Source organism: Alternaria burnsii (genome assembly GCF_013036055.1).
Source record: "Alternaria burnsii strain CBS107.38 chromosome Unknown 705, whole genome shotgun sequence".
NCBI classification, from domain to species: domain Eukaryota; kingdom Fungi; phylum Ascomycota; class Dothideomycetes; order Pleosporales; family Pleosporaceae; genus Alternaria; species Alternaria burnsii.
In genome coordinates this window covers 2,202,921-2,227,514 of record NW_024066107.1, presented here as the reverse complement: position 1 = coordinate 2,227,514, position 24,594 = coordinate 2,202,921, and the positions used below count along the sequence as shown (strand labels likewise).

At 52.9% G+C, this 24,594-nt stretch overlaps 10 protein-coding genes across 10 annotated transcripts; 6 read left to right on the top strand and 4 right to left on the bottom strand.

Annotated features, from left to right (window-relative positions):
• Positions 1 to 473: 473 nt before the first annotated feature.
• GT037_000792 (uncharacterized protein) lies at positions 474 to 688 on the top strand (the record flags this gene model as incomplete). Its single annotated transcript, XM_038925839.1, has 2 exons — positions 474 to 484; positions 535 to 688. 2 exons carry the CDS (start codon positions 474 to 476, stop codon positions 686 to 688), a joined length of 165 nt encoding a protein of 54 aa, XP_038791695.1.
• Positions 689 to 1,296: 608 nt separating this feature from the next.
• GT037_000791 (histone acetyltransferase spt10) lies at positions 1,297 to 3,593 on the top strand (the record flags this gene model as incomplete). The annotated part of the gene is made up of 2 exons (XM_038925838.1): positions 1,297 to 1,812; positions 1,860 to 3,593. The coding sequence occupies 2 exons, from the start codon at positions 1,297 to 1,299 to the stop codon at positions 3,591 to 3,593; spliced, it is 2,250 nt and encodes a 749-aa protein (XP_038791694.1).
• A 773-nt stretch (positions 3,594 to 4,366) lies between these two features.
• Positions 4,367 to 5,921, top strand: GT037_000790 (histone acetyltransferase spt10; the record flags this gene model as incomplete). The annotated part of the gene is made up of 2 exons (XM_038925837.1): positions 4,367 to 4,894; positions 4,941 to 5,921. The coding sequence occupies 2 exons, from the start codon at positions 4,367 to 4,369 to the stop codon at positions 5,919 to 5,921; spliced, it is 1,509 nt and encodes a 502-aa protein (XP_038791693.1).
• A 521-nt stretch (positions 5,922 to 6,442) lies between these two features.
• Positions 6,443 to 7,353, bottom strand: GT037_000789 (mog1p-like protein; the record flags this gene model as incomplete). The annotated part of the gene is made up of 4 exons (XM_038925836.1): positions 6,443 to 6,598; positions 6,695 to 6,824; positions 6,921 to 7,121; positions 7,280 to 7,353. 4 exons carry the CDS (start codon positions 7,351 to 7,353, stop codon positions 6,443 to 6,445), a joined length of 561 nt encoding a protein of 186 aa, XP_038791692.1.
• A 620-nt stretch (positions 7,354 to 7,973) lies between these two features.
• Positions 7,974 to 8,393, bottom strand: GT037_000788 (zinc finger containing protein; the record flags this gene model as incomplete). The annotated part of the gene is made up of 2 exons (XM_038925835.1): positions 7,974 to 8,109; positions 8,161 to 8,393. The coding sequence occupies 2 exons, from the start codon at positions 8,391 to 8,393 to the stop codon at positions 7,974 to 7,976; spliced, it is 369 nt and encodes a 122-aa protein (XP_038791691.1).
• A 681-nt stretch (positions 8,394 to 9,074) lies between these two features.
• Positions 9,075 to 13,171, top strand: GT037_000787 (aconitate hydratase; the record flags this gene model as incomplete). The annotated part of the gene is made up of 9 exons (XM_038925834.1): positions 9,075 to 9,810; positions 9,869 to 10,453; positions 11,031 to 11,173; positions 11,226 to 11,359; positions 11,721 to 11,921; positions 11,980 to 12,007; positions 12,088 to 12,498; positions 12,550 to 12,760; positions 12,810 to 13,171. 9 exons carry the CDS (start codon positions 9,075 to 9,077, stop codon positions 13,169 to 13,171), a joined length of 2,811 nt encoding a protein of 936 aa, XP_038791690.1.
• Positions 13,172 to 13,867: 696 nt separating this feature from the next.
• GT037_000786 (rna exonuclease 3) lies at positions 13,868 to 17,803 on the top strand (the record flags this gene model as incomplete). Its single annotated transcript, XM_038925833.1, has 5 exons — positions 13,868 to 16,091; positions 16,277 to 16,349; positions 16,442 to 16,653; positions 16,736 to 16,923; positions 16,973 to 17,803. Coding segments are annotated over 5 exons (3,528 nt in total), but the record flags the coding sequence as incomplete, so codon positions are not given.
• Positions 17,804 to 18,090: 287 nt separating this feature from the next.
• On the bottom strand, positions 18,091 to 19,912 carry GT037_000785 (fad nad-binding domain-containing protein; the record flags this gene model as incomplete). The annotated part of the gene is made up of 2 exons (XM_038925832.1): positions 18,091 to 19,013; positions 19,078 to 19,912. The coding sequence occupies 2 exons, from the start codon at positions 19,910 to 19,912 to the stop codon at positions 18,091 to 18,093; spliced, it is 1,758 nt and encodes a 585-aa protein (XP_038791688.1).
• A 458-nt stretch (positions 19,913 to 20,370) lies between these two features.
• GT037_000784 (ureidoglycolate hydrolase) lies at positions 20,371 to 21,333 on the bottom strand (the record flags this gene model as incomplete). Its single annotated transcript, XM_038925831.1, has 1 exon — positions 20,371 to 21,333. The coding sequence occupies one exon, from the start codon at positions 21,331 to 21,333 to the stop codon at positions 20,371 to 20,373; it is 963 nt and encodes a 320-aa protein (XP_038791687.1).
• Positions 21,334 to 22,188: 855 nt separating this feature from the next.
• GT037_000783 (uncharacterized protein) lies at positions 22,189 to 24,441 on the top strand (the record flags this gene model as incomplete). The annotated part of the gene is made up of 3 exons (XM_038925830.1): positions 22,189 to 22,213; positions 22,268 to 22,337; positions 22,410 to 24,441. 3 exons carry the CDS (start codon positions 22,189 to 22,191, stop codon positions 24,439 to 24,441), a joined length of 2,127 nt encoding a protein of 708 aa, XP_038791686.1.
• Between the last annotated feature and the right edge of the window lie 153 nt (positions 24,442 to 24,594).

The following is a 24,594-nucleotide window of genomic DNA, read 5'->3' as shown; positions in this document are numbered from 1 at the left end:
GTTGAGGGACAATATCGATAAACCATCTCCACAGATGAAAAGCTTGAGTCAACTCAAGCACTTGCGATATGCAGAAAATAGGAGGGTTGAAACAACGGTGTCGACTCAGGTGCTTGACATGTGGGTGGTGATCCATGGCCTGGTGAAACATGGCCTGGTGTGTGTACCTGCATCAAGGTTGGCCAACAAGCGAGCAGCCGAGAAGGGCAATGGGGCGAAGACACTCTTTTGCTGGGCAAAGAACGCATAACGTGCATAGTAGCAGACCTTCCTCACATAATCGATGAGCGGCGGGGCAAAATAAGGATATGCGTTGATAAGGCCGTGGTCAGCAGGTTGCAACGCAATGGCGCGTGTCCTTGCATGGAGTGGGTATGTGACCGGTAAGCGAATGCGCAAGACACGCCGCAATCAAAAGGTGCGCGAGAAGTGGATACAGAAAGTGAAAGTACCGGTCCTCCTGTGGACTGCGAATGGTTCCTCAGTAGGAGCGTGCCTGGGGCGTCGAGGTGGCTGTGCTAGCCACCCAGAAAGGCCTTTGCTGCCGAAATGCGTCTTTTTCCCGCTCGGAGGAACGACTCGTTCATCGGTACGGAGAGTGGACACGGTATTTGCTCTGGTCCACAGTCGCGCGGACAGGTCGCACGATGATAGGGAGGGCAGTCCGTCGTCGTATTTACAGTGGTAGCGACACAGCATCTGGCGACCCCAGCGTGAGACATCTGAGAGGCGCACATCGGCGCCAGTCGGCTCCCAAATCATCAGCCTTCAACGGCCCTTGCGCGCAAGCTCTTGTCCGTATCTAGCTAAGTCAGGGGAAGGCGGCGCGGATCAGTCGTCCTTAGACGTTTCGGGACCAGCAGGGGCGCTTCACCTCCCCACTGATCCCATCTTCCATCCAATAGTGCCCCGTCACTATCGACGCCGCCACGAATACGATATACCCCCCCGGTCCAGGCTCAACCGCCTCGTGTCCGAAAAGGCGACCAACAGCATGAGTTTAGACCAAGTTGAGCATGGACTAGGAATAGCATACCTCGATATATGACCCTGCCGCGTGCCCGCCCCTGCTACGGTTACGCCGCATCTCTGATTCCTCGTTCTTTGACGTCGAGGTTTCTACAGCATACGTTTTCTTTCCAGACCTTCTGGGCTTGATCCAAAGGTCGTTCCGCTCTTTAGCATCGGTTTTAATAGTTCTTCATTCTTCGGGTTCTTCGAGTCGGCTTCTTTCGAGACTCTTGGCCCGTCCGGTCTTTCAACCAAACACAAAAAGCATACACCACGTTCTTCACCATGGCCAACTTCAGCAAGCCCGCCAGCATGATGACTATGCTAGTCGCCCTCCTGTCCATTTTGCAGTTCACTGTTGCTTTCCAGCATGGCTCGCACCACCATGCCCACCCTGCTCGCCACGCAGATTCTGCCATTGAGGCTCACATCAACGAGATCGAGGGTGAGCTAACCAAGCGTCAGTCGCAGCAAGGGTTCATAACCATCACTGGTGTGTGCAGCTCCGGTACTGCATCCAACGGCCAGTGCAATGGCGGTAACACTGCTGCGCCCCGTCTCGAGCTCCGTACTTTGGCGCGCAACGCCGACCAGTGGAACTTGTACCTCCTGGGTATGGAGAGGTTCATGGCCAAGGACAAGAACGACAGGCTTTCGTATTACCAGGTTTCTGGTGTCCACGGTCGTCCCTTTCAAAGCTGGAACAACTTCCCCACGCCTCTCATGAACCAGGCTGGTTTCTGCCCTCACGCGCAGGCTCTCTTCGGTTCCTGGCACAGGCCTTACCTTGCCATCTACGAGGTATGAAACTCGAATTGAATGCTCAAGCGTAGACTAACAGTTGGCAGCAAGCATGGTACCAGAGCGTCTTGGAAGTCATCGCTACTTTCCCATCCAACCAGCAGCAGCGATGGAGGAACGCCGCGGCCACTCTCCGTATGCCTTACTGGGACTGGGCCATGGACCCAGGACAAGGTGGCGCCACCGTTCCTACCCAGATGCGTGACCAGACTGTTACCGTGACCAAGCCTCAGGGAACTGTTACCATCAACAACCCCCTGTACAAGTACACCTTTGGCAACACGCTTCCATCTGAGATGGGCGGAGGCCCATGGAACAACTTCCCTCAGACGCTCCGTCGCCCGGTTGCTAACCCCACCCGCAGCAACAACAACGAAATGAACGCCCGCTTCAACGCTATGCGCGTCTCTCTTCGTGACCGTGTCTTTGCTTTGTTCTCCAGCAAGGCCAACTGGGGTGCTGCTAGCACTTCTGCTATCGGTGTCCGCACTGACCTGAGCGGCGGCGGTGTTGACAGCTTTGAATCCGTTCACGATGCCATCCACAACACTGCTGGTGGTGAGAGTGGAGGACACATGTACTACCTCGATGTCTCGGCTTTCGACCCCCTCTTCTGGCTCCACCACACCAATGTTGACCGTCTGCTCGCCATGTACCAGCTCATTACCCCCAACACCTACGTCTCCAACGGTAACGTCATGCGCCCCATGGCTCAGTGGAACCAGGGTGAGCCTAAGAACCAGTACACTCCTCTTAAGCCCTTCACCAAGGACTCTGCCGGTAACTACTTCACTTCAGTTGATGTTAAGGAGACCCGCACCCTTGGATACTACTACCCTGAGACCAGTGACCGTTCCTACCAACAGGTGGCTCGCGCCGTTACTCAGCTTTACGGTGCCGGTCAGAGGACACTTACCAAGCGTGGTGACGACGAGTCGGAGACTGGCCAGTACCTTGGACGTCCTATCAAGGAGGGTGACTACCACACTGTTCTTTCCGTCATCGCCGACAAGTACGCTCTCAAGGGATCTTACACTGTCCACTGCTTTGTTGGCAAGCCCGGCAACAACTCTACTTCGAACTCCACTGCGCCTTACCCAGTTGCAAACTCGACCGCTTCCGCTGTTGTTCCTATCAGCACTGGTACCTCTCCATACAGCAACAGCACCGCCGATGCCGACTACGACCCGTCTACCGACTATACTCAGGACCCCAACTACGTTGGTTCTTACGGTATCCTCGGTGGAATGATGCAAGGTGGTGGTAACGCTTCCCAGTCTGTCATGACTGAGGGTGCTCTCCCTCTTACTACCTGCCTCCAAGGAAAGGAAGCTGCTGGTGAGCTCGAGTCGCTCCGTCCCGAACACATTGAGCCGTACCTCAAGGAGAACCTCTACTACAAGGTTGTTGGTGTTGACGGCGAGCTTAACGCGGACGACATCCCTAACCTCCACATCAGCGTCAAGTGCAACAAGGCCAAGCCTGCTGCTTCTGACGACGAGCTTCCTGACCTGAGCGCTCCTTACGAGGTCCTCGAGAGCGTCACTGCTCACCTTCCTGCTGGAAAGCCCTTCAAGTACGTTCCCAGCGCGCTCGACATCCCTCTACCAGACGGCGACGAGTACAACGAGCCTAGCAGCGACGGCTCCATGCCCCAGAGCCCCTCCAACGGTGTCTTCCCCTACCCATCCATGCCTTGGGAGGAGCAGGGCTACTGTGTCACCAAGCAGACCATCGAGTACGTTGACGAGTCTGGTAACTTCCTGTACTCTGAGATGTAAGGTGGTGAAGACGTTGCGTAGAGAGAGAGTGTGTGTGTGATGGGATCGTGAAAGAAGCATTTGAATGCTTGTGTATGAAGGATCTTTCTTGAATAATACCTTTCGAATGTACATTGGACGCGAAAGTTTTTTTTCCTTACAAAATGTCAATTGATATCCAGCAAAGGCTCTTCCCTATCGTTTTTCGTAGAAATGTCATCGTCTCTTTGAAATGTCATCTATAGCGTAGGCGTTATTGCAGCGCTTCGTAATCAAATCTGTCTCGAACACTTGCTGCTCGCTTTGTGCACTGATCTGCTTTCCACTTATGATACGGTGAAGGTCGGTGATTACTGGACGTACCCGGACGGCGCTACTTGAACAGCTCCAGTGTCTATCATGAAGCCAACATGTGCAACTCCAGCAGCGGCATGTCAGACACCATGTACAGATTGCTCGGTTGTAGAGCTGATGGCGCTAGAGGTTCGCTGGTACCAAAAGGCGCTAGTGGGGGTTTCGCTGATCTCGCTGGGCACGCACCGCGAGCACCACATCACGGCAGTATCTCTCATCCTGCTTGACCATTCCTAGGGCCTCTCAGGCACCTACGCATTGTTCCGTAAGTCCTACACCAACGTCGTCACCATGTACCAAGTCTACAAATTGTGCTTCACCAGCATGGCGCCTGAATCGCGCCGTCGCGAGGACATGCCGCTCCCAATGTGGGGTTCGATATGTCATTCTCGCGATACTAATTTCTCAGTAGATACAGCCCATAGGACAGTCTGCCCACCATGCCCGCTATGCTAGATGACCCTACTGCGCCGGTCATATATAGGACTTCCGGCGACGTACCATATCCTCCGCCTGGTGGCCCGCTGCCAGTGGGCATTGCACCATGTCAAGTAATCCTGCGCGACCGGGTGACAAGCGCAACGATAATTCCCTTCTCTGCGCCGAACCAAGTTCCCCTCACATTACTGGCATACCTATGCGATCAATTAGGACGCGAGATTGAAAAGGGCGATACCTATCCCATGGTTGAGCCGCTGACCCTTGAGGCGTTTGGTCCATACTGGTTCGGTGTCTTTGGTGCCATTATGCTGCTGGGTGAGATCCAGGATGGCCGAGAACTGCACGAGATGGCACGGAGAGGCTGCGACTGGGAGAGGGAATGTCTGGGTAGCTTCTATATCAAGCCCAACTACCCGGGACGGTCGAGCCATGTCTGCAACGGCGGGTTTCTGGTCACAGATGCGTCGCGAAACCGAGGTGTTGGTCGCTTGATGGGCGAGACATACCTAGACTGGGCACCAAAGCTTGTGAGATTCTTCACAGACGTTAGGCAGCATGCGCTAACCTGCTCAGGGCTATACATACTCCGTCTTCAACCTCGTTTACGAAACCAACGTCGCTTCCTGTCGCATATGGGACGCCCTCGGATTCAAGCGCATCGGTCGTGTGAAGGGTTGTGGAAACCTCAAGTCATATCCAGGCGAGCTGGTCGATGCCATCATATACGGTCGGGATCTAGGCCAAGATGACGAGTTTGTATCTGAGGAGCGCTTCGACAAGATTCGCTTCTATCTCAAGAACGGAAAGTACCCCAACGGTGCTGACCGAGCTGAGAAGAGCCGTCTCCGTAGTGCAGCTACTCATTACAAGCTTACGCCGAGTGAGGGCGACGAACCCGAGAAGCTGTGGCTGAAGGGTAAGGAGGTTATTGCAGACCCTAAGCAGCAGTACGAGATTGCTCGCGAGATCCATCACAAGCACCATGGGGGCATCAATAAGACTACTGCAGCGATTGCCGAACTCTACCATTGGGTTCGCATAAAGGAGACTGTTAGCCAGGTCATTCGTAACTGTCCAGAGTGCAGCGAGATGAACAAAGGCCTGTCAGCTATGCGCCAGGGTCAAAACCAAGCGCGTGCAGAGGCAAGATCAGGATCTAGTTTCCTTTCATCAAGCGCCACGCAGCCGAATCTGACACCTACCCCACCGAGCTTGTTTTCACCAACGCAACCACCGCCTCCGTCAGATTCTCCGAATAGCCAGTTACAACTCGAGGCCGCACAGCAGCAGGGCACAATCTATCCGCAATACTCTCAAGACAATGGTTACGACTTGCCTGTTGATCCCGCGCTGATGCAAGGCATGCAACCTGCTGCAGACCTAGCTGATCTCCCGCCATCACCTTTTCTCGCAGCTCAGGTTTCAAATCGTGCTGGCCGCGCAGGTGAACTTGATCATCAACGCATGAGTCTCGACCCAGGTTTAGATGAGCGGGCACCTACTGCAGGGGAGGAGATGCGAAGAAGGTTGAATCGTGTGAGTCAATACAAGTAAGTAGATGCAGCATGTGAATCTTCGAACATAGTGGTCTACGGCATGGATGACTAATGGATGCATCCATATACTGGACCTCAAAAATTGACAGACGACGTCGACCTGTCTATATTGATGGACATGGTCGTAGGTCATGGCGGCATGGTTAATCACACGGGGAAATAAAATGCTGCAAGAGCATAGCGGCATCTTTATATAATGCAATCACACAGCAATGGAAGCATGTGAGCGTGAATCGTTTCCCTCAGTATGATTGCGGTGATACTCTTTAACTGTGAATTATAGATACCCCTATGAGGAATGCTGCTAAACTAACGACTACGTACTGCTATCCATCTTTTCGAATGTTGACCCCTATACATATTTACCTTTCTCCTTGCATCACCCTTTACACGTTCCGGTCGTTTCCAAATCTTTCTTCTGTCCTATAATTCAACTCATCTCCAGCACCGACTCTCTCTTATCCGTTTGACACCTGTTTTCATTGAAGGCATATCCTCATGACATCTCTTGTCTTGACCTTAGCCTTCAAAGAGTCCCCACTCCTCCACCTTGAAGCTCTCTAATACCCTCTCTCTCACCGCTTTACTATCCTTCATCAATGGCGTCTCGTCACCTTGCTGCTCTGCTGGAGTGAACTCGCCCGGATAGTGCGGAATGTTGATTGAGATCATAATCTTCAAAGGTACATTAGCAATGACGAAATTGGTTTGTCAATAGTGCTGAGTAAGAGGTGATCATACGGAGGTTTGGGTGAAAGGAATGCTACTTACATCGGTACCTTGCTCCTTGAGGCGAAGAAGAATGAGGTGAATATATGTGAACTCGGGAGTCTTCCGATTGGGGTGTGGGTTGGGTGTTGGTGGGGTTTGGATGAATGTCAATGTCAAGACTGAGTTGTTCCTATAATCTCAGTCAGCCATGTACACATACCAGGGCTTCTCATTCTATTGTGCCCGCACTTTGGTCCCTTTTCTGAAGATGTCGGGCACTACGTACGGCAAAGATTTCATCGCAGCACGGTCTTGCGAGATGATCGTAGTCTGGTCGCCGGTGTCTTCGACCAGATCGCCAAAATGATACTGCAAAGCTTCTTCATCATTGCTCTTTTCGACATACTCTAGTATCTCGACGACGATACTAGAATAGCCATTGCTGTCGAGGTAGACTTCCTGGTGGTCAGGGATCTGACGGATTTGCCTGTTGAGTTACATCGTTAGCATGAAAGCTCGGGGTCTGCCGTATCATTTTGGAGGGGGTTGTGTATTGGACGGCTGTGAACATTGGGCGTGGGGTTGATGACGATGCAAAGGCAAGGCGCGGGATGTGGGGGCACGCAGGATAAGAGAAGAACTTACGATGCGTCGGCGAAGTTGGAGGGGAGATCGAGGGTTATTGAGCCACCGTAGAGAGGGGTGTTTGTAAATGCCATAGTGTACTTGATGCTACAGAGAAGTGGCTGCCGTTTGTTGTACTATGTGCAGAACTTGGTGTGGTACTTATGTTGCGACTATGATGTTGGTGATGGCGAAGGCACGTAGGTAGCCCCCAGGCAACATCAGGCAGCACCAAAATGGCTACCTGTGACATTTTTTACAGCAGTGAAACAGCACTGGAGCTTGATGAGTTTGCTATCAAATTTTTGTTTGCAGAGCCGTTCTCTGACTGTCATATATTTAATTCAAGGTTGCAGTTCTACGACATGGGCATATTACAGCTGCATGAGAATAAGTTTGATCTTAATAGCATTGCACAATGGTCATGACCAAGATATGGTAGTATTTGTGAGAACTTGAGTGTTTCGACCTGAAATGTAGGGTATCGTTTGAGCTTTATGGCCCTTCTAAATGTTCCATATCCCAATTTTGAACGCCGTGCAATGTATGTTTCTTCTTCCAGACCTCATCACCCTCTTGGGTAGCTAGCGGTTTGTTGCCGTCTCAGCCAGCCCTAGATACGCGGTGGTCATTCTTTACCCAGACCACCGTGTCTTGTGACCATCCACCAAAGAAGTCTAATTCCAGTTGACGAAGACGTACGTTGTCGCAGCACTCAACCTGATGCTGCAACCTGGTCGACTTCCATCGGGGCTGTCGCAGCCGTGGTGCGCGTTCCGTTGTTGGTGGTAAGGCCAATCGCTGCCTCTGCTTCTTTCTGGGAGTATGGTTCTTCGCGAAGTTGCTTCACCCTAGAAACCTATCAGCGCCGTTCTCATAATCGCAAAGACCGGCATTCTTACCTCCGCTTGTGAACCTTGCCCTTTTGATGCGCAGCAAAGTTGCCATCGCTCTCAAAAAACTTTGCGCACTCCTTGCAGTACCATTGCCCCAGGCCAGGCAAATCTTCTATGGGCTTCGCATCCTTGAATTCGGCAAGATGCTTCTCGTCGCGCAAGTCGGCGTGGATCTGGTCGAGGTCGCGCGTATGTCTACGTGTCTTCTTCTTGGAGTCTTGTCCGCGTATGGCAGGCATGGTGGGCAGTATCCGCGGCCGTCGGTTATCCGTGTGAAATCGTGATGGTCGGCTATAGAGAAAGTTGCAGTGTGGAGATGGGGTCCGTGCAGGGTCTGCAGGTCAAAAAGACTTGTGGAGCTAGGTCGAATCAGGCTGCGGTAGATGCTACTGTTGCTCCAGAACCCGAAATTTGCCATGTCTGCAGGCCTACATGCTGACTCGGCACACAATTGTTGGGTCGGAAAAGGGAGCGCAGGCCTCCGGGGCGCTCTTGGGCAACTGTGCTATCGCAGAACGCCAATCACCTCCAAAAGGAATGAGCGCGGGGTCGATGAACGGCTGGTGGCTATGACGTCTGGGTGAAGTGAACACCCATAGCTCTCAAGCACCCGTCTTGACAGCCCTCCAAGACGTGAAATACCAGCTGGGCCCCCATCGCACACAAGACAATTGCACTCTCCATAATTGCGTCTCCATTACACCGCGCTTGCACGTGAAGCGGGCCAACGGGACTGCGCAGCCGACCTGTTTCTGGTTTCAGGCGCCGAGGTATTCCGCACGCAGCTGGGGCTAGACGAGCCAATCACACACCTCGTGATCCTCATTAGTTATCGCCCAACTTGAGCCAGCTTCTGACGTTCTTTTCCTCCGCTTCCTCCATCACTCTTCTCTCCACACCACCTTCCCCTAATCCTCACCATGCAGAAGTTCTCGAGGCTCGGCCGCCTGGGCCAGAGCCTTGCTTCGCGCAGGCAATTGGCCACCGTCAGCGATGCTCCCCTCTCTCGCAAGGTCGAGATGACCAACTGGGAGAAGGGCCACTACATCAACTACCAGAAGATGAACGAGAACCTCCAGATTGTTCGCGGCCGCCTGAACCGCCCGCTTACCTTTGCCGAGAAGATCCTCTACTCCCACTTGGACGACCCCCACGGTCAAGAGATTGAGCGCGGCTCCAGCTACCTCAAGCTTCGTCCCGACCGTGTAGCCTGCCAGGATGCCACTGCCCAGATGGCTATTCTTCAGTTCATGTCAGCTGGTCTGCCCTCCGTTGCCACTCCCACCACCGTCCACTGCGACCATCTTATCGAGGCCCAGGTTGGTGGTGAGAAGGATTTGGAGCGCGCCAACGAGATCAACAAGGAGGTTTACAACTTCTTGTCCACCTCTTGCGCAAAGTACAACATCGGTTTCTGGAAGCCCGGCTCTGGTATCATTCACCAGATCGTGCTTGAGAACTACGCTTTCCCTGGTGCTCTCCTCATCGGTACTGACTCGCACACTCCCAACGCTGGTGGTCTCGGTATGGCCGCCATTGGTGTTGGTGGTGCCGACGCTGTCGATGTCATGGCTGGTCTTCCCTGGGAACTGAAGGCTCCCAAGGTCATTGGTGTCAAGCTTACTGGCAAGCTCTCCGGCTGGACTGCTCCCAAGGGTATGTTCAAGAAATATTGGTTCTGAAAGCGGGGCAATTACGCTAACACAGCCTACAGACATTATCCTCAAGGTCGCTGGTATCCTCACCGTCAAGGGTGGAACTGGTGCTATCGTCGAATACCACGGTCCCGGTACCGAGAGCCTGTCTTGCACAGGTATGGCTACCATCTGCAACATGGGTGCTGAGATTGGTGCCACCACCTCCCTCTTCCCCTTCAACGACCGCATGTACGACTACCTTGCCGCCACCAAGCGCCGCGACATTGGTGACTTCTCCCGCGAGTACGCTGCCCAGCTTCGTGAGGACGAGGGCGCCGAGTACGATGAGCTCATTGAGATCAACCTTGATGAGCTCGAGCCCCACATCAACGGTCCCTTCACCCCCGATCTAGCCACTCCCATCAGCAAGTTCAAGGAGGCTGTCAAGGCCAACAAGTGGCCTGAGGAGCTCAAGGTCGGTCTCATCGGTTCTTGCACCAACTCCTCTTACGAGGATATGACCCGTGCCGCCTCTATTGCTGAGGACGCCATGTCCCACGGCATCAAGGCCAAGTCTCTCTTCACTGTTACCCCTGGTTCCGAGCAGATTCGCGCCACCATCGAGCGTGATGGTCAGCTCAAGACTTTCGAGGAGTTTGGCGGTATGGTTCTTGCCAACGCATGCGGGTTAGTCATTCCATCCTCTGTTTGTTGAACTCTATGCTGACTTACTCAAATTCCTTGTATTGGTGAGTTATTCCCCTCCTTATAGCATAGCCTGAAGCACTTTGCAACTTTAGATTTTTCAGAAGTCCTAAACGTCGCGAAGTGCTTCAGGCTATACTCCCCTTGCATATTGTAGTTTGTATGGTTTGTATAAAGGTTTGTAAGCATCTGAAGCATCGTGATCACATTCTGGCCTTCTGGATCTGGACCTACCTGGATCACCTGGATTACCTGGATTACCTGGACTTCAAACGCAACGTTTGACATGATGTGGCTGATTGGCCCCCTCTTCTTGGGCTTCACCGCCAGCGCACCCCTCATGTGGAGCCTCCACTGAGGATGTCCTCACCTCCATCCACCTGTGAGGGTATCCTCTTCGCCTCCATCCACCTCTGAGGCTGCTTCAATTCCCACCTCTGAAGCTGGCCTCATCTAGAGCTTCCACCTCTGAGGATGCCATCTGCACCTCCATCCACCTCTGAGGGCGCCCTCCCCTTCAGCTTCCACCTGTAGGGGCGCCCTCCCCGTCAGATTCCACCTTGAGGGCGCCCTCTCCAACATCCACCTCTGAGGGTGCCCCCTTCGCCTCAATCCACCTGAGGCTCCAGCCATGGGTGCGCGCAGCCCAAATCGCCAGTGGTGGTTTGGCTGACTTGGTATGTCTACTGAACTCGAGTCTTGAAGTGCATAGCTGACCTGAAGCCTTAGCTGATAATCGACCCACTCGATTCTGTCGCATCTGCCCCCCAGAGGGTCGCGACACTGCGACTACCTCCAGGGTACACTTTGCCCTACAGCACCTTCCTCCGCCGAAGCAGCGACAACCTCCAGAGCATACTATGGTTGGTTTGCAACTCTACACATTCCTGATGCTGTGAAGGTCTTCGGGGTACACTTTGCCTCACAGCTCCTGCCGCCGCTGAAGCCGTGAGGGCCTTCAGAGTGCATTATCATGAAGCTGTCGGCAGCATCAGGTCCAGCTACCATGATGGCGACATGGACGTCTAGTCTTCCGGAGAGAAGCTCTCCAACCTGATGTATACCTCACTCGCTCTCAATACACTATAGTGAGATCGTGACTCCTACCTTTGTAGCTCCTTTAGGGTGCTATTTCCCGCACAGCTCCTGCCACAGCTGAGGCCGTGGGGGCCCTGTCGATTCTGTCATACCCGGTACTTGCGATGCTCCCATCGAGCTTGATAGTGACGATAACGATGCACTCTCTGACATCGTCCAACCTACAAAGCGAAGAGCTACTCGTCGTGTACTGATCGACACCGACTTGGACATGGATACACGCTCTATTCCAGGCCTAGATGGAGCCTACGATGACGACGACAGCAACATATCGATTGACATACCACTTGCCCTGGCGACTACATTGAATTCCCTTCAGGATCTCTGGTGCTTCAGATGCTTGCGAATACCTCCAGCCTACATGTTCACGTTTACGTTTTGACAGGTTCCATGCTAACGTCGTCGCAGGTCAGGTATGTCATTCAACTACATTCACTCTCTCACTTCCCTCCCTCCTCCTCTATGATCACGCGCGCTAACTCTTCATTTAAAGTGGGACAGAAAAGATGTAAAGAAGGGCGAGGCCAACTCGATCATCTCGTCTTACAACCGTAACTTCACTGGACGTAACGACGCCAACCCCGCCACCCACTCCTTCGTCACCTCTCCCGACCTTGTCGTGGCTATGACCATCGCCGGTACACTTTCGTTTAACCCGTTGACCGACCATTTGACCGCGGCGGATGGCTCCAAGTTCAAGCTCAAGGAGCCTACTGGTCTCGGACTTCCTACCAACGGCTACGACCCCGGCCAGGACACCTACCAGGCTCCCCCCGAGGACCGCGCATCCGTCACCGTCGATGTCTCTCCCTCCTCGGACCGTCTCCAGCTCCTTTCTCCTTTCAGCGCCTGGGACGGCTCTGATGCGAAGAACCTGCCCATTTTGATCAAGTGCAGTGGGAAGGTATTTTATGAATCCTCCCCTCCTACATAACACGCACTGACTTATCTGCAGACCACCACCGACCACATCTCCATGGCTGGTCCCTGGTTGAAGTACCGTGGACACTTGGACAACATCTCCAACAACATGTTGATTGGTGCCATCAACGCTGAGAACGGCGAGGCCAACAAGGTCAAGAACGCTCTCAACGGCGAGTACGGTGCTGTCCCCGATGTTGCCCGTGACTACAAGAAGAACGGCGTCCCGTGGGTTGTCATCGGAGGTAAGAATTCTACTGCACCAACAAGTTGCATTTTGGCTAACATTCTTAGACTGGAACTACGGAGAGGGTTCTTCCCGTGAGCACGCTGCGCTCGAGCCCAGGCACTTGGGTGGCGCGGCCATCATCACTCGCTCTTTCGCCCGTATCCACGAGACCAACTTGAAGAAGCAGGGTATGCTTCCCCTCACCTTCTCCGACCCTGCCGACTACGAGAAGATCGGCCCCAACGACCGTGTCGACTTGGCCTCCACTGAGCTCGCCCCCGGCAAGCCTTTGACCATGACTGTCCACCCTGCCGACGGCAGCAAGGAGTTCCAGATCCCGCTTTCCCACACTTTCAACGAGGGCCAGATCGAATGGTTCAAGAACGGCAGCGCTCTCAACACCATGGCCAAGAACGCTAAGCAGTAAATGCACATGATAGAGAACGGATGAGAACAATCACCACTGGGGATGTAAATACAGAAGGATGAATACCCCGCAGATGCTTCACGAATGGGGATGAGGAGATTCACGTCTGGGGTGGATCGAACAGATGATCAGACGGAGCTGGACACCCGTAAATGGGCGCAGTAGTGCAGCTTTCATGTCGGTCCATCGAGCTCAATGTGGTTGGGTTTGCTTGTATTTGTGATGGTTAGCATGCAATGTATGACTGGTTTTTCCTTGTTACCCATGGAACATGTTTTGACGTGATTGTGGATGATGGTTGAGGTGACTATGGAGCTCGATATCTCAAGCTTAACCCAGGACAACAGGTAACGTAGGGGCATTCGGTGCAGTTCCTGGTATACTATGTAGCGTCAGAAGATGACATATACGTCCGGACGACATCCTGTCTCTTGGATATCATCCCATTCCTCAGATCAAGTACTATCGCGCGCTCGGGCTAGAGGACAGTAAAACGTGCGTGGCACTGAGAACGTGCGAGGGGATCCCAGCACCGATCCCGCTAGTCGCCGGGACAACGGCCGATAACAAACATGCTTGGCCAATACTTCCAACGTCTAAGCATCCTTGTGCGAACAACATTCTTGGTACCAATCGCACACACGACGGCTTAAATATCCTTACACATTATACTATTGCATACCAAATTTCGCAAATATGGCGCGTCTACGCAAACCGAGTCCGAACGAAACGACTATTTTCATGACACCATCCGAGACGGGAACAAGCCGATCAAGTTCACGGAAGGCCACACTTCGTTACGCATCATCGCAAGAAGATGATACCTCCATATTGGTTCCCAAGACCTCGAGGCGCATAGCGCGGGATACTAGCAGATCACAAGACACAGAGCATTTGTTTCGCATACCGAAGGCAGCGACGCCCAGGGATGCGCTTACCCCGCGAAAGCAACGTGTACTGCGACCGGTCGAGAGCAACAGTCGACTGCTCCGCAAGCTTAGCGATGAAAGTCTAGCAAGTCCGGAGAAGAAACAAAGAGAGCGAAGAGTACGTAGTGGGACAACAGACACAGATGTTGGAAAGAGGAATGGACTTCTGTATGCCAAAAGCCTGGCAAGAAGCGTGGTGAGCAAGCAGGCGCGGAAGGGCAGGATAAATGTTGTAGGGGAGCAAGAAGCACAAGAGGCAGCTCAACGGTCGCGCAACAGGGAACAGGAGGGTAGAGAGGAGACACTGAAAGACGAGACTGAGAAAGAGGAAGAGACAAGTCTGTGGTGTGGCGATGAGGAAGCCGCGACACAAGACGAGGCTGCCGAGCCAGTGGCAGATATCAGCGAGGAAGACGAAGATGATGAGCCTGTTGTAAAGTCAAGAAAGAATCAGCGACAACCGCGCGCACGACGTATAGTGTCTGACAGCGAGGAGGATGAGAGTGAGCTGAGCGCACCAGAGCCTCTCAAACAGTCTCAACAACCGATGTTCAAGATTCCCGATCTCAAGCCAGTAAAAATGTCTCCTCAACCTTCAGCCGACCTGGATTCTATGCGACCGCCAAATACAAAGGGCTATAGTTCGATGTCAAATTGGGCACAAGAAGTTGTCGATCTCACAGATTCACCAGAGGCCCCGGCATCTTTTGCACTCCCTGAACGCACTCATGTACGATCGAGTTCCTTCGCAGCTTCCTCTCGTCCTACCAGCTCAGCGTCAAATGGCCCCCTTCCAATTCTGACATACTCTCCAACACCTACTAAACAACGCTCGCCCTGCAAAGCTCCACCCATCTCACGACCAGCGACACCTCCACTAGCTCCTCCCAGCCCAACTAAACTTGTCTCGCCTTCGAAAAGGAAGCCGACCATTCCCAAGGCCAATGATATAGATGGAAGACCAAGTCTTGACGCATTCTGGAATCCTGCAGCTGTGAATGAGTGGACCGACCGTCACTCACCAGCCAAAACGCTCGTGTCGCCTAAGAAGCAGAAATGGCGGGAAGACATCGTCAAGATGATGGAAGGTGTGGCTCTTGAAGACAGCAGTGATGAGGGTTACGAAAGCCCCGTAGAGAGCCCCAAAAAGAAGCCTACAGATCGCAAACCAGCCAAAGGGAGACTGCCAAAGACTCAACCAGCCTCGAATGTCAAGCAAATCCGCGAACAACGCAAAGCCTTCGCTGAACGCAAGCACGCCATAGCTGAAGCTTTCCTCGTCGAGCTCGACACCACTATCTCCTCAGGCCGTATCCACGAGCTCTCGAAGCCTACAGGCGGCATCAAGCTCGTCTGGTCTAAGACACTCAAAACAACAGCCGGTCGCGCGAATTGGCGTAGAGAGCAGATACGAATTCGAACCGGGACCCTCCCCACAGATACGCGCGTAGAGATACGACACCACTGCTCCATTGAACTCGCTGAGAAAGTCATCGACGATGAGGAGAGACTCTACAACGTACTCGCGCACGAGTTTTGTCATTTGACGACATTCATGATCAGCGAAGTACGTAATAACCCCCACGGAGCAGAGTTCAAATCTTGGGGCCGCAAAGCTACCGTCGCCTTCGCCAACAGGGGCGTTGAAGTCACCACCAAACACTCGTACCAAATAGACTACAAGTACGTTTGGGAATGTATATCTTGCGGTTACGAGTTCAAGCGTCACTCCAAATCGGTCGATCCAGCCCGCCACTCTTGCGGCAAGTGCAAGGGAAAGCTCGCGCAGACCAAACCCACACCCAGAGTCGGAGCTGGCGTTACTGTAGGCAAAGATGGTAAGAGGGAAAAGAGTGAATACCAGGTCTTCGTCAAAACCAACTTTGCACGTGTGAAAAAGGAGCTGGAAGCCGAGGGCAAGGATGCCCAGATGGGAAAGGTGATGGAGGCCGTGGCTAAGGAGTACAGGGAGAGAAAAAGCACCAGTGGTGGTAAGGGGAAGGAGATCATTGATCTAGAGGCCGCGCTGGATGGCATGAAGATTTAGATGCGAGATTAGATAACCGAAGTGCTCGTATATTCCCAATCTTTCAGGGTCTACCTAATGACACTCCCAGGTGAGCAGCTATACTATACGCATGCCGTCAGCTGGGAGTGACGTATTGAAGTCAGCTAGAAAACGCGACGCGACGCGACTCTAGCGCGACTACCCTGGTCAACGCGCCATCCAAACCCCACTTTGCCATCACGTGAACCCCTCGTTGTCACCGTCAGCATCGTTAGCTTGCACACGCTGCGGATTTTACAAACACCTTGATCGGAGACAGCCATGACCCTCTAGCACTATGGCGGACCCCCATGCCAATACAGTGCCATATCCTCCCCTCCCCGAGCCGCCAGAGGGCCCAGCACCCTCGGCGCTCGAATTACCGCCTGATGGTGCCTACCTCGACATATTTCAAAGTCTCCTAGAACCCGCATCTGTCCTGCAAAAACATGGCTATCGATTTCAACAGCTGACAGACGCGGAAATTCATGAGAAACGAAGATGCAGTAAATGCAGCCAAAGTAGGGATAATCATTAGCATTTGGGATATGCACGTGGATCTCTACGGCGTTTCTGACTTTCTTGTAGCTCTACAACAGCTTACAAAGGGTCTGAAAAAAGCTTTGCTCGACGGTGACCAACAAGCAACTTCAGCAGACATGCATCCTAGGACATGGCCTACAATGCTCATATATTATGAGGATGGTCAAACGGACGTTCAGCCTTCCACAGTACCATGCCGTTACCACTCAGCAGCAGTCGACCGCACCACGAAGGTGAATTCAACACGACCCTTGCTTTGAGCTGCGGAACTAAAGTCACTAGTGCTGGACGTGTTGTGGAGAGCCCGTTTCTAAGGCTACGCCATGCACCGGTACCAATGTTCACAAGATGCGCGAATACCGACCAAGTGAGCTCGATCGCTTGCATCAAGTCCATGAAACTCCTCGATTTCATCCGGACCGTGCTACTTCCGTTAAATTTGCCGTCGCAATCGACTGCGAGATGGGCACAGCTAGAAACGGAGATTCTGAGCTTATTCGTTTAAGCGCCATCGATTATTTGACCGGCGAAGTGCTGATTAACAACCTAGTGAAGCCGGATCAGCCAATGCTACATCTCAATACCAAGTGGTCGGGTGTCACTTGGGATCAAATGAATGAGGCTGTGAGAAAGAAGACCACGTTGAAGGGGAAGTCTGGGGCAAGAAGACTGCTGTGGAAATTCGTAGGGCCTGACACAGTCCTCGTAGGACATAGTGTTCACAACGATCTGAAGGCATTGAAATTGATTCACCCACGGGTTGTAGACTCCTACGTGGTAGAGCATAAAATCATCGAGGAGAAGAAGGCAATCGAAGCGCGAGAAAAGAAAGCGAGTGAAGCAGCGGTGAGAATAATAGAAGAATGCCTTCCTGAGCTCGCAGGGCTAGCTGGTGGTCATGAGTCTTCCCTGACGACCAACAGTCAGATGGTAGGGAACTCAACTACCACCGCTGATGGTGTACCCAAAAAGAAAAAAGCCAAGGGTACAGGCGACTTAGCGTTGAAGACATTGCTGAAGAAGTATCTCGCCACTGATATCCAGACCAAAGGCAACAAAGGCCACGATAGCTTGGAAGATGCGACTGCGGCGAGAGACTTGGTTCATTGGATGGTCAGTAATGTCCCGCTACGAACTGTATGGAAGACAAACCCTGACTTCCAACTCTCATATATAGGTCATGCGCATACTACAGGAGAGGGATGATAGAACGATTTAGCTCAGATGGCTGTGGTCGTGTATAAGTCTCGTGTAGTGCTGTGAAGCCCTTCGGCCTCAAGTTAGGTTTACTCGATCATCAAATTCTGGACTAATGTATATATCAGACTTATTTCTCTACTTACTATTTGACACTCTCAATAGCTCACTTGGTCTCTTGACTTCTCTGTGAACATATCATACTACTTTAGGAAGCCCCTCACTACTCTCATCCTTATCTCAACATCTTCCAGCAATCCCCGATAGTCTTCCGGACCATAGCTACTCACGCACTCCCTTACGCCTCCACCCTTACGACGCTCTTGCAAACCCATGTCTTTCAACAACGTGTCGAAGTAGGGCAGAGTATCAAAGACAAGGTCAGGCAATGTATGCCCATAGCTCATTGCGCCCCGTAGTACACAGTACTGTGTATTACGGTATGTCTCTTCAAGTGTCTTGGTGGGCGAGGAAGGTATAGACAGCGTACCGTCAAGGTAGGCGGTGATCCAGAGACTTTGAATGTACGCGTTGGGGAAAGTGCCGAGACAATGCACTGCGCCTGCGAAGGCGATGTTGCGATCTGCTATGGCTTTCGGAGGTACCATAAAGCGGTGCAGGCGGTAAGGCTGCGTGTCTGTAGTTGGCTGTTGGGCATGGCGAAGGGAGTGGTTGGGGTGGTAGACACGACTTGTGTCCCTCTGTTTGAGGTAAGGGAATTCGGTGTATAGAGTCTCTTCTGACCGCTGTATGAGAGCTGCTTCTTCAGGTGTTGGTGGTAATGTCGTTGGCAAGCCCAGCTCTTTCTCCAGCTCTCTAGGTTCGAAACGAAACGTGTATCCCTTCTGCCATCCTGTCGCGCATACGACTGCGTCCGTCTCCAACAATTTTCCCGACTTCAATATAACCTGTTGTTCCCCATCAAGACTGGCAATATCGTCTATGACCACCTTGATCTTCCCTTCTTTAACCATCTCAAAGAAGCTGTTTGGATAGTTGTGAATTGACAGTGCATTGCCAACTTCGAAAGCGCCTCTCCACGGCCGTAACTTCTTTGTCTCAGGATGCTTATCCATCCCATTCAGCGCGATAGCGTCTTCCCCAAGTATGTTCCAGAAAGCACCTACTGCAGTAGTGAAGACACCAAATTAGTATTGTTCTCACATGTATTCCAAACAATCACAACTTACCTAGTTTTCTTCCGAGCCACGTGCGATGGAAGAAGGAGCGTAACCAGCCTTCAATGCCCGTTCTCAGTGCCCACGGGCAAGGAGACATGAAGCCAAAGAAGCGTGTATGAACTAGTTTCTCTAGCCACAAACCCAAAGGCGTGACGTGACTAGGTGTCATCCATACAGGACCGTTACCGTCGGGACGTATAAGTAAGGTTGCTGTCGCTGAAGGCTGGCTAGCGCATGCGTATGCAACGTCCCATGCAGACTTTCCAGATCCTACAATGACGGTATGTTTTCCCGGCTCCGCGATGACCGAGTGATGTTTCGGGAAGTCTGCAGTATGGATCACCAAAGGTCGAAACTTTGTCGACGTTTCATAATGCGGTAGTAGCGGCTTGTTCGTAGTGCCTACCGCGATAACCAGTTTCTTCGCCTTGATCTCAACACCCTTCTTGTCTAGCATAGTCGATGCACAACGCAGAACCCAACCGCCCCCATCTTTATCCTTTTCGATGACATCAATAGTCGTTTGGCCCCTGAAGAACTTCTCTATGTCGGCCCATTTCGTGAATGCACAAAGGTAGTCGAACATCTTCGCGGCAGGTATATGCTCTCCCCTTTTCACCATAAACCTCTTCTCTTCCATAGGGAAGTCAGGATGTTCGTACATGCCCCACAAATTGTTAGTCCGAAGACCCGGAAAAACGCGATGCGGTGCCCATGGCCCGCCGATGCACGAGGCAGAGTCGAGGATAAGGATTGTGGCTGTGGGGTGTAGGCGGTGGTATGTGTGAGCAGTGGTAAGACCGTAAATACCAGCGCCTACAATTACAAGGTCTGCTTCTTCCATTTGGGAACGTGGGGTACCTCTCAGGTACTAGCGGATGTTGTGACACTATTGTTTCTGGTCACACTGACGGAGGTCCATAGGTGACGAGCACAAGGAAACCGTGGCAGGTAAAGCAGATTCTACTTATCCTATCGATTCCTGCAACTTGAGCTACGACAGGGATGGCTGGAGGCCCTATGATTTTGATTAGGGAAAACAAGCGAGGCCTGTACCACCCATGCCATCATTCAGCAAGGACTACTAGCCGTTCACTTGTGAAGTTGTCGTTACGTTCGATGAGTTTTCCGAGACATGAGAGCTAGTTGTTCACATGTAAAGCCGTGGCTCGCAAGGCGTCCATGGTCTTCAACGGCTATCACTTCTCATTTACATATAAATCACAAGGCAAGATAAAGTGCGACAAGTGCGGGACAGTCCAGCGGAATTCATGGAATCAGAAACGACACTACCCATCAGCATCATAGCTTTGGCTTCACAGAGCCTACACCAGCCTTGACCTGTACAGCACCTGATGCATCAGTATCGATAACGACTACAACACCCTCCGAAGCGGTTTCATCCGACTTCAGTGCTATCTCCTGACAGTCTTCATTGCCAACTTCGTTCGCAAATTGTACAACCACAAAGTCAATTGGTCGGTCTCCGACTACGATCATGGGCGCATGCCATGTCCCAGCCCCATATGTCACTGCTTGACTTCCATTCGCCACGAAGGCACGGAGATTCTTAAGGTCTGGCAATCCTGGACCTTTTGGACGTGCTGACGGATGAAGTTGCGAGAACTGGCTCTGGGAAGGCGCGGTTTCGTTTGAATATGGGCTTGGTCTCGCTCGCGCAAAGATGTCCATAACGCTTCGTTTCCGTTCAATGTGCGGTGTAGGATACGGCGGTGCCCTACCCGTACGACGCCTTGAAGCGCTTGCCGGTAGAGTAGGAGCAACTATGACAAGGTACTGGGTGTGTCTTTCCTGCTGCGACAGGCCCATGGGTATAAATGTTTGTGTGGTGAAGGGATGCCTTTCGAGAATGGCAACGTCCAACAGCTGCCTTTGGAAGTCTTCGCATCCTTCCTCGTCCTCATCCAAGTCCAAGTCACCCCAGGAGCTGGGCATGCTCATGCTCGGCTCGTGTGGCCGGAGGTTCCGTGGGGAACAAACAAACATGTTCATGACCGCCTTGGCAGGTTTCTTGCTCGGCGCAAGGCCATACAAGTTGGACATGTGCGTGACATCGAGGTACTTGGTAGCCGAGCCCTGGTTGGCCGCGACCGTGTCGGGTGGTGGTATGCGGTTGGGGATGGGCAGCTGTGCTGACGGTGATGTTGTTGGGTTCTCGATGACAGTACCGAATTGCGAGAAGGCAGTTGGAGTCAGAAGCTCCATTGGTATTCGAATCGAGGGAGCGGGCATCGAGGTCGGCATCTCTGCGGCACGACGTCCAAGGAGACGTGGACGGAAGCTACGATGGATCTGTGGAGTTGAGATGGAGCTCGGGAGCTTGCGAAGCGCTACTGATGCGATAACGATAAGACATGGTATGCTGGCGCACCAGCACGACTCACTTTTGCGCAACGCCTGTGAGGACTATGCTGGTGATCTTGCATATCGATGTGTGTGAGCGACAGAAACTAAAACGAGGCAATGTCCATCCTTGGTGCAATCAAACTGCGGGTGGTGATACTTATTCGAAATTACTGGCCAGGTAAAGCTGGTTGCAGATCATTGAATCTCGAATCCTTCTGTGCAGGCGGCATGAGATCGGTCTAGATTGCAGTGACGTCGATACGGTCAGAAAGAAAGCCTGTGAAAGAAAAAAAAGACCCCGCAGGTTGATGACCCTACGCGGCTCCAGTCCATTCTGCTGTTCGGCCATTGTCCATGAGCTGGCGAGGCTGATGTCACAGTCAGCCAACGCCGGCGGCCCGCATTTTCCCCGAGCACTAGCGCGCGTGCCCACGGTTTTCTTTCTCGACTCCATGTTTCCATCGCCCTACGCTCGTCACACGGTCACCCTTCAATCCTCTGACGCGTGTTCCTCCTTCCCTCCCACGATCCACCCGTTGCCGCTGCGTGCGCCCAAAGTCTGCCCTTGGCCTATAAAGTCACAGAAACTACGTCACACTCGAACCCATACCCACACACCCGACGTGTTCCTGTCTTAGCCTTACTCATCGCCAACCCACAAAACCGAGCTCAGCAGTTGAGCCAGACTTCGCGACCACCAGCACCTTGCCCCACGCCCACTTGTACAACTTCCTGTGACTTTGACTAGTTATCATGGCTGTTCCCACACAGTTGGCTTGTACGCTCGCCCTGTACCATCGCTTCTGTTGAAGCACGCTAACAATATTCACAGACCGTTCCGCCAAGGGCATCGGGCTCTTCAACGCTGCCCCAGTTTATGAGGCTCTCCCTGGATTCGTCCGGTGAGTGCCTCCGTTGTGCCACGAGCTCTCGCGCAGCTCCTACTCCAGTGCCGACGCTAACTCGCCCAATAGACCTGAAGGCAACCTTCGCTGCTGCTGCTACTCGCCTGACAGCAAGTACTTCGCATGGGCAACACCAGAACAGGTTTCGGTGATTGATGCCTCGGTCGGCCACGTCATTACCACACTTCCTACACCGAACGTCTACGAGCTCGGATTCTCCCCCCTCGGTACATACCTCATTACATGGCAGCGCCCATCCAAGGACGAAGACGGAAACGCTGTGAAGAACCTCAGAGTCTGGAAGACGCTGTCCGACGACGCTGAAGATGACGGATCGCGGGCGGTCATCGGCGAATACGTCCAGAAGAACCAGAGTGGCTGGAATCTGCAGTACACGTCCGACGAGAAGTATTGTGCGCGCGTTGTAACAAACGAGGTGCAATTTTTCCAGTCGAGCGATTTGCGCAACCCTTGGAACAAGCTTCGTGTCGAGGGAGTCACCGATATGATGCTCGCTCCAGGCAAGAACCATTCAGTTGCCGTTTTTGTACCGGAGCGCAAGGGCATGCCCGCTGCTGTCAAGGTCTTCCAAGTACCTCAATTTACCCAGCCTGTATCCCAAAAGACTTTCTTCAAGGGCGACAAGGTCCAGCTCAAGTGGAACGATCTCGGCACCAGCTTGATTGTCCTAGCGCAGACAGAGGTCGACAAGTCGAACAAGAGTTACTACGGCGAAACCAACATGTACATCCTTAGTGCCAACGGCACCTTCGATTCGCGCATTCAGCTAGACAAGGAGGGTCCTATTCACGACGTTTCCTGGTCGCCTAACTCGAAGGAGTTCGGTGTCACTTATGGCTACATGCCTGCAAAGACTACCATCTTCAACCAGCGCGCAGTGGCACAACACAGCTTCGACCTAGGCCCGCGCAACACTATTCTTTTCAGCCCACACGGACGTTTTGTCATCGTTGCCGGGTTTGGCAATCTAGCTGGAGACATGGACATTTACGATCTGGAGAAGAACTTCGCCAAGGTCTGCCATGTAAAGACCTCAAACTCGACCTATTGCGAGTGGAGCCCCGATGGGCAACATATTCTTACTGCAACCACTAGCCCGCGTCTTCGTGTTGACAACGGAATTCGCATCTACCACGTCAGCGGTGGCCTTATGTACAACGAAGACATGGCTGAACTCTACCACGTCGTTTGGCGACCTCAGCCGACCTCGATGCACCCCCTAACTGACCCTTTGACTACTATTCCGACGCCACATTCGTCCGCACTCGCCTATCTGAGCACCCAAAAGACACCATCGAAGCCGGCAGGTGCCTATCGCCCTCCCGGAGCGCGCGGGACTGCTACTCCCCTACACTTCAAGCGTGAAGACGAAGGAGGCGCGGCCTACTCCAACACCGGTATCTCTTCGACGAATGTTGGCTTCGCCAACGGGTTCGGCAAGCCGCGTCGGCGTGAGGTACCTGGTGCAGAGGCTGCAGATACTCTTCCACCCGGTGCTGCCCCCGGTGGTGGTGTCAGCCTTACTGGCGCCCAGGATGGCGATGGAGAGCTTTCCAAGGCAGCCTTGAAAAACAAGAAGAAGCGAGAGGCTAAGAAGGCTCGCGAAGCCGCTGACAAGGCTGCTGGACTCGCGGCCGACGGCGTCAACTCAGCTAACGGAGCTGGACGTAGCCCGGAACGTCGCCAGCGTAGCCGCAGCAAGAGCGGATACGAGCACCAGGGACGAAGTGCCAGCCAGCACCGCAACTTCGGCAACAGCCCAAACCGTCAGGCTCGTCAAGACGGAGGTCAGCGCCAGAACCCTGCCCAGCAACGTCAGCAGGCTCCAGTGCAGACGCAGGCTCCTCCTCCGATTCAAACAGAGAGTCAGGGTCCTCCCCCTGACCTCACTGTCACCAGTCCTGGTGACGGCAACCCCCAGGATAAGAAGATCAGAGGTTTGCTGAAGAAGATGCGCGCCATTGATGAGCTGAAGATGCGTCAAGCCGGTGGAGAGAAGCTAGAAGATACTCAGGTCAAGAAGATCAGCACCGAGAAGCAGATCAAGAAGGAACTAGATGCTTTGGGTTACAGCGGCTAGGAAGTACTTCAACGTCCCATCAATCACTTTAAGCCTGACCATCTCAGCTTGTCGTACATTATATAAGATGCATAATCAAGTCATGTATTTCGTTTTGCATTCAGTTCATGGTCTCGTGATCAAGCTTATGGCCTCACGTGGTAGTACGCCGAT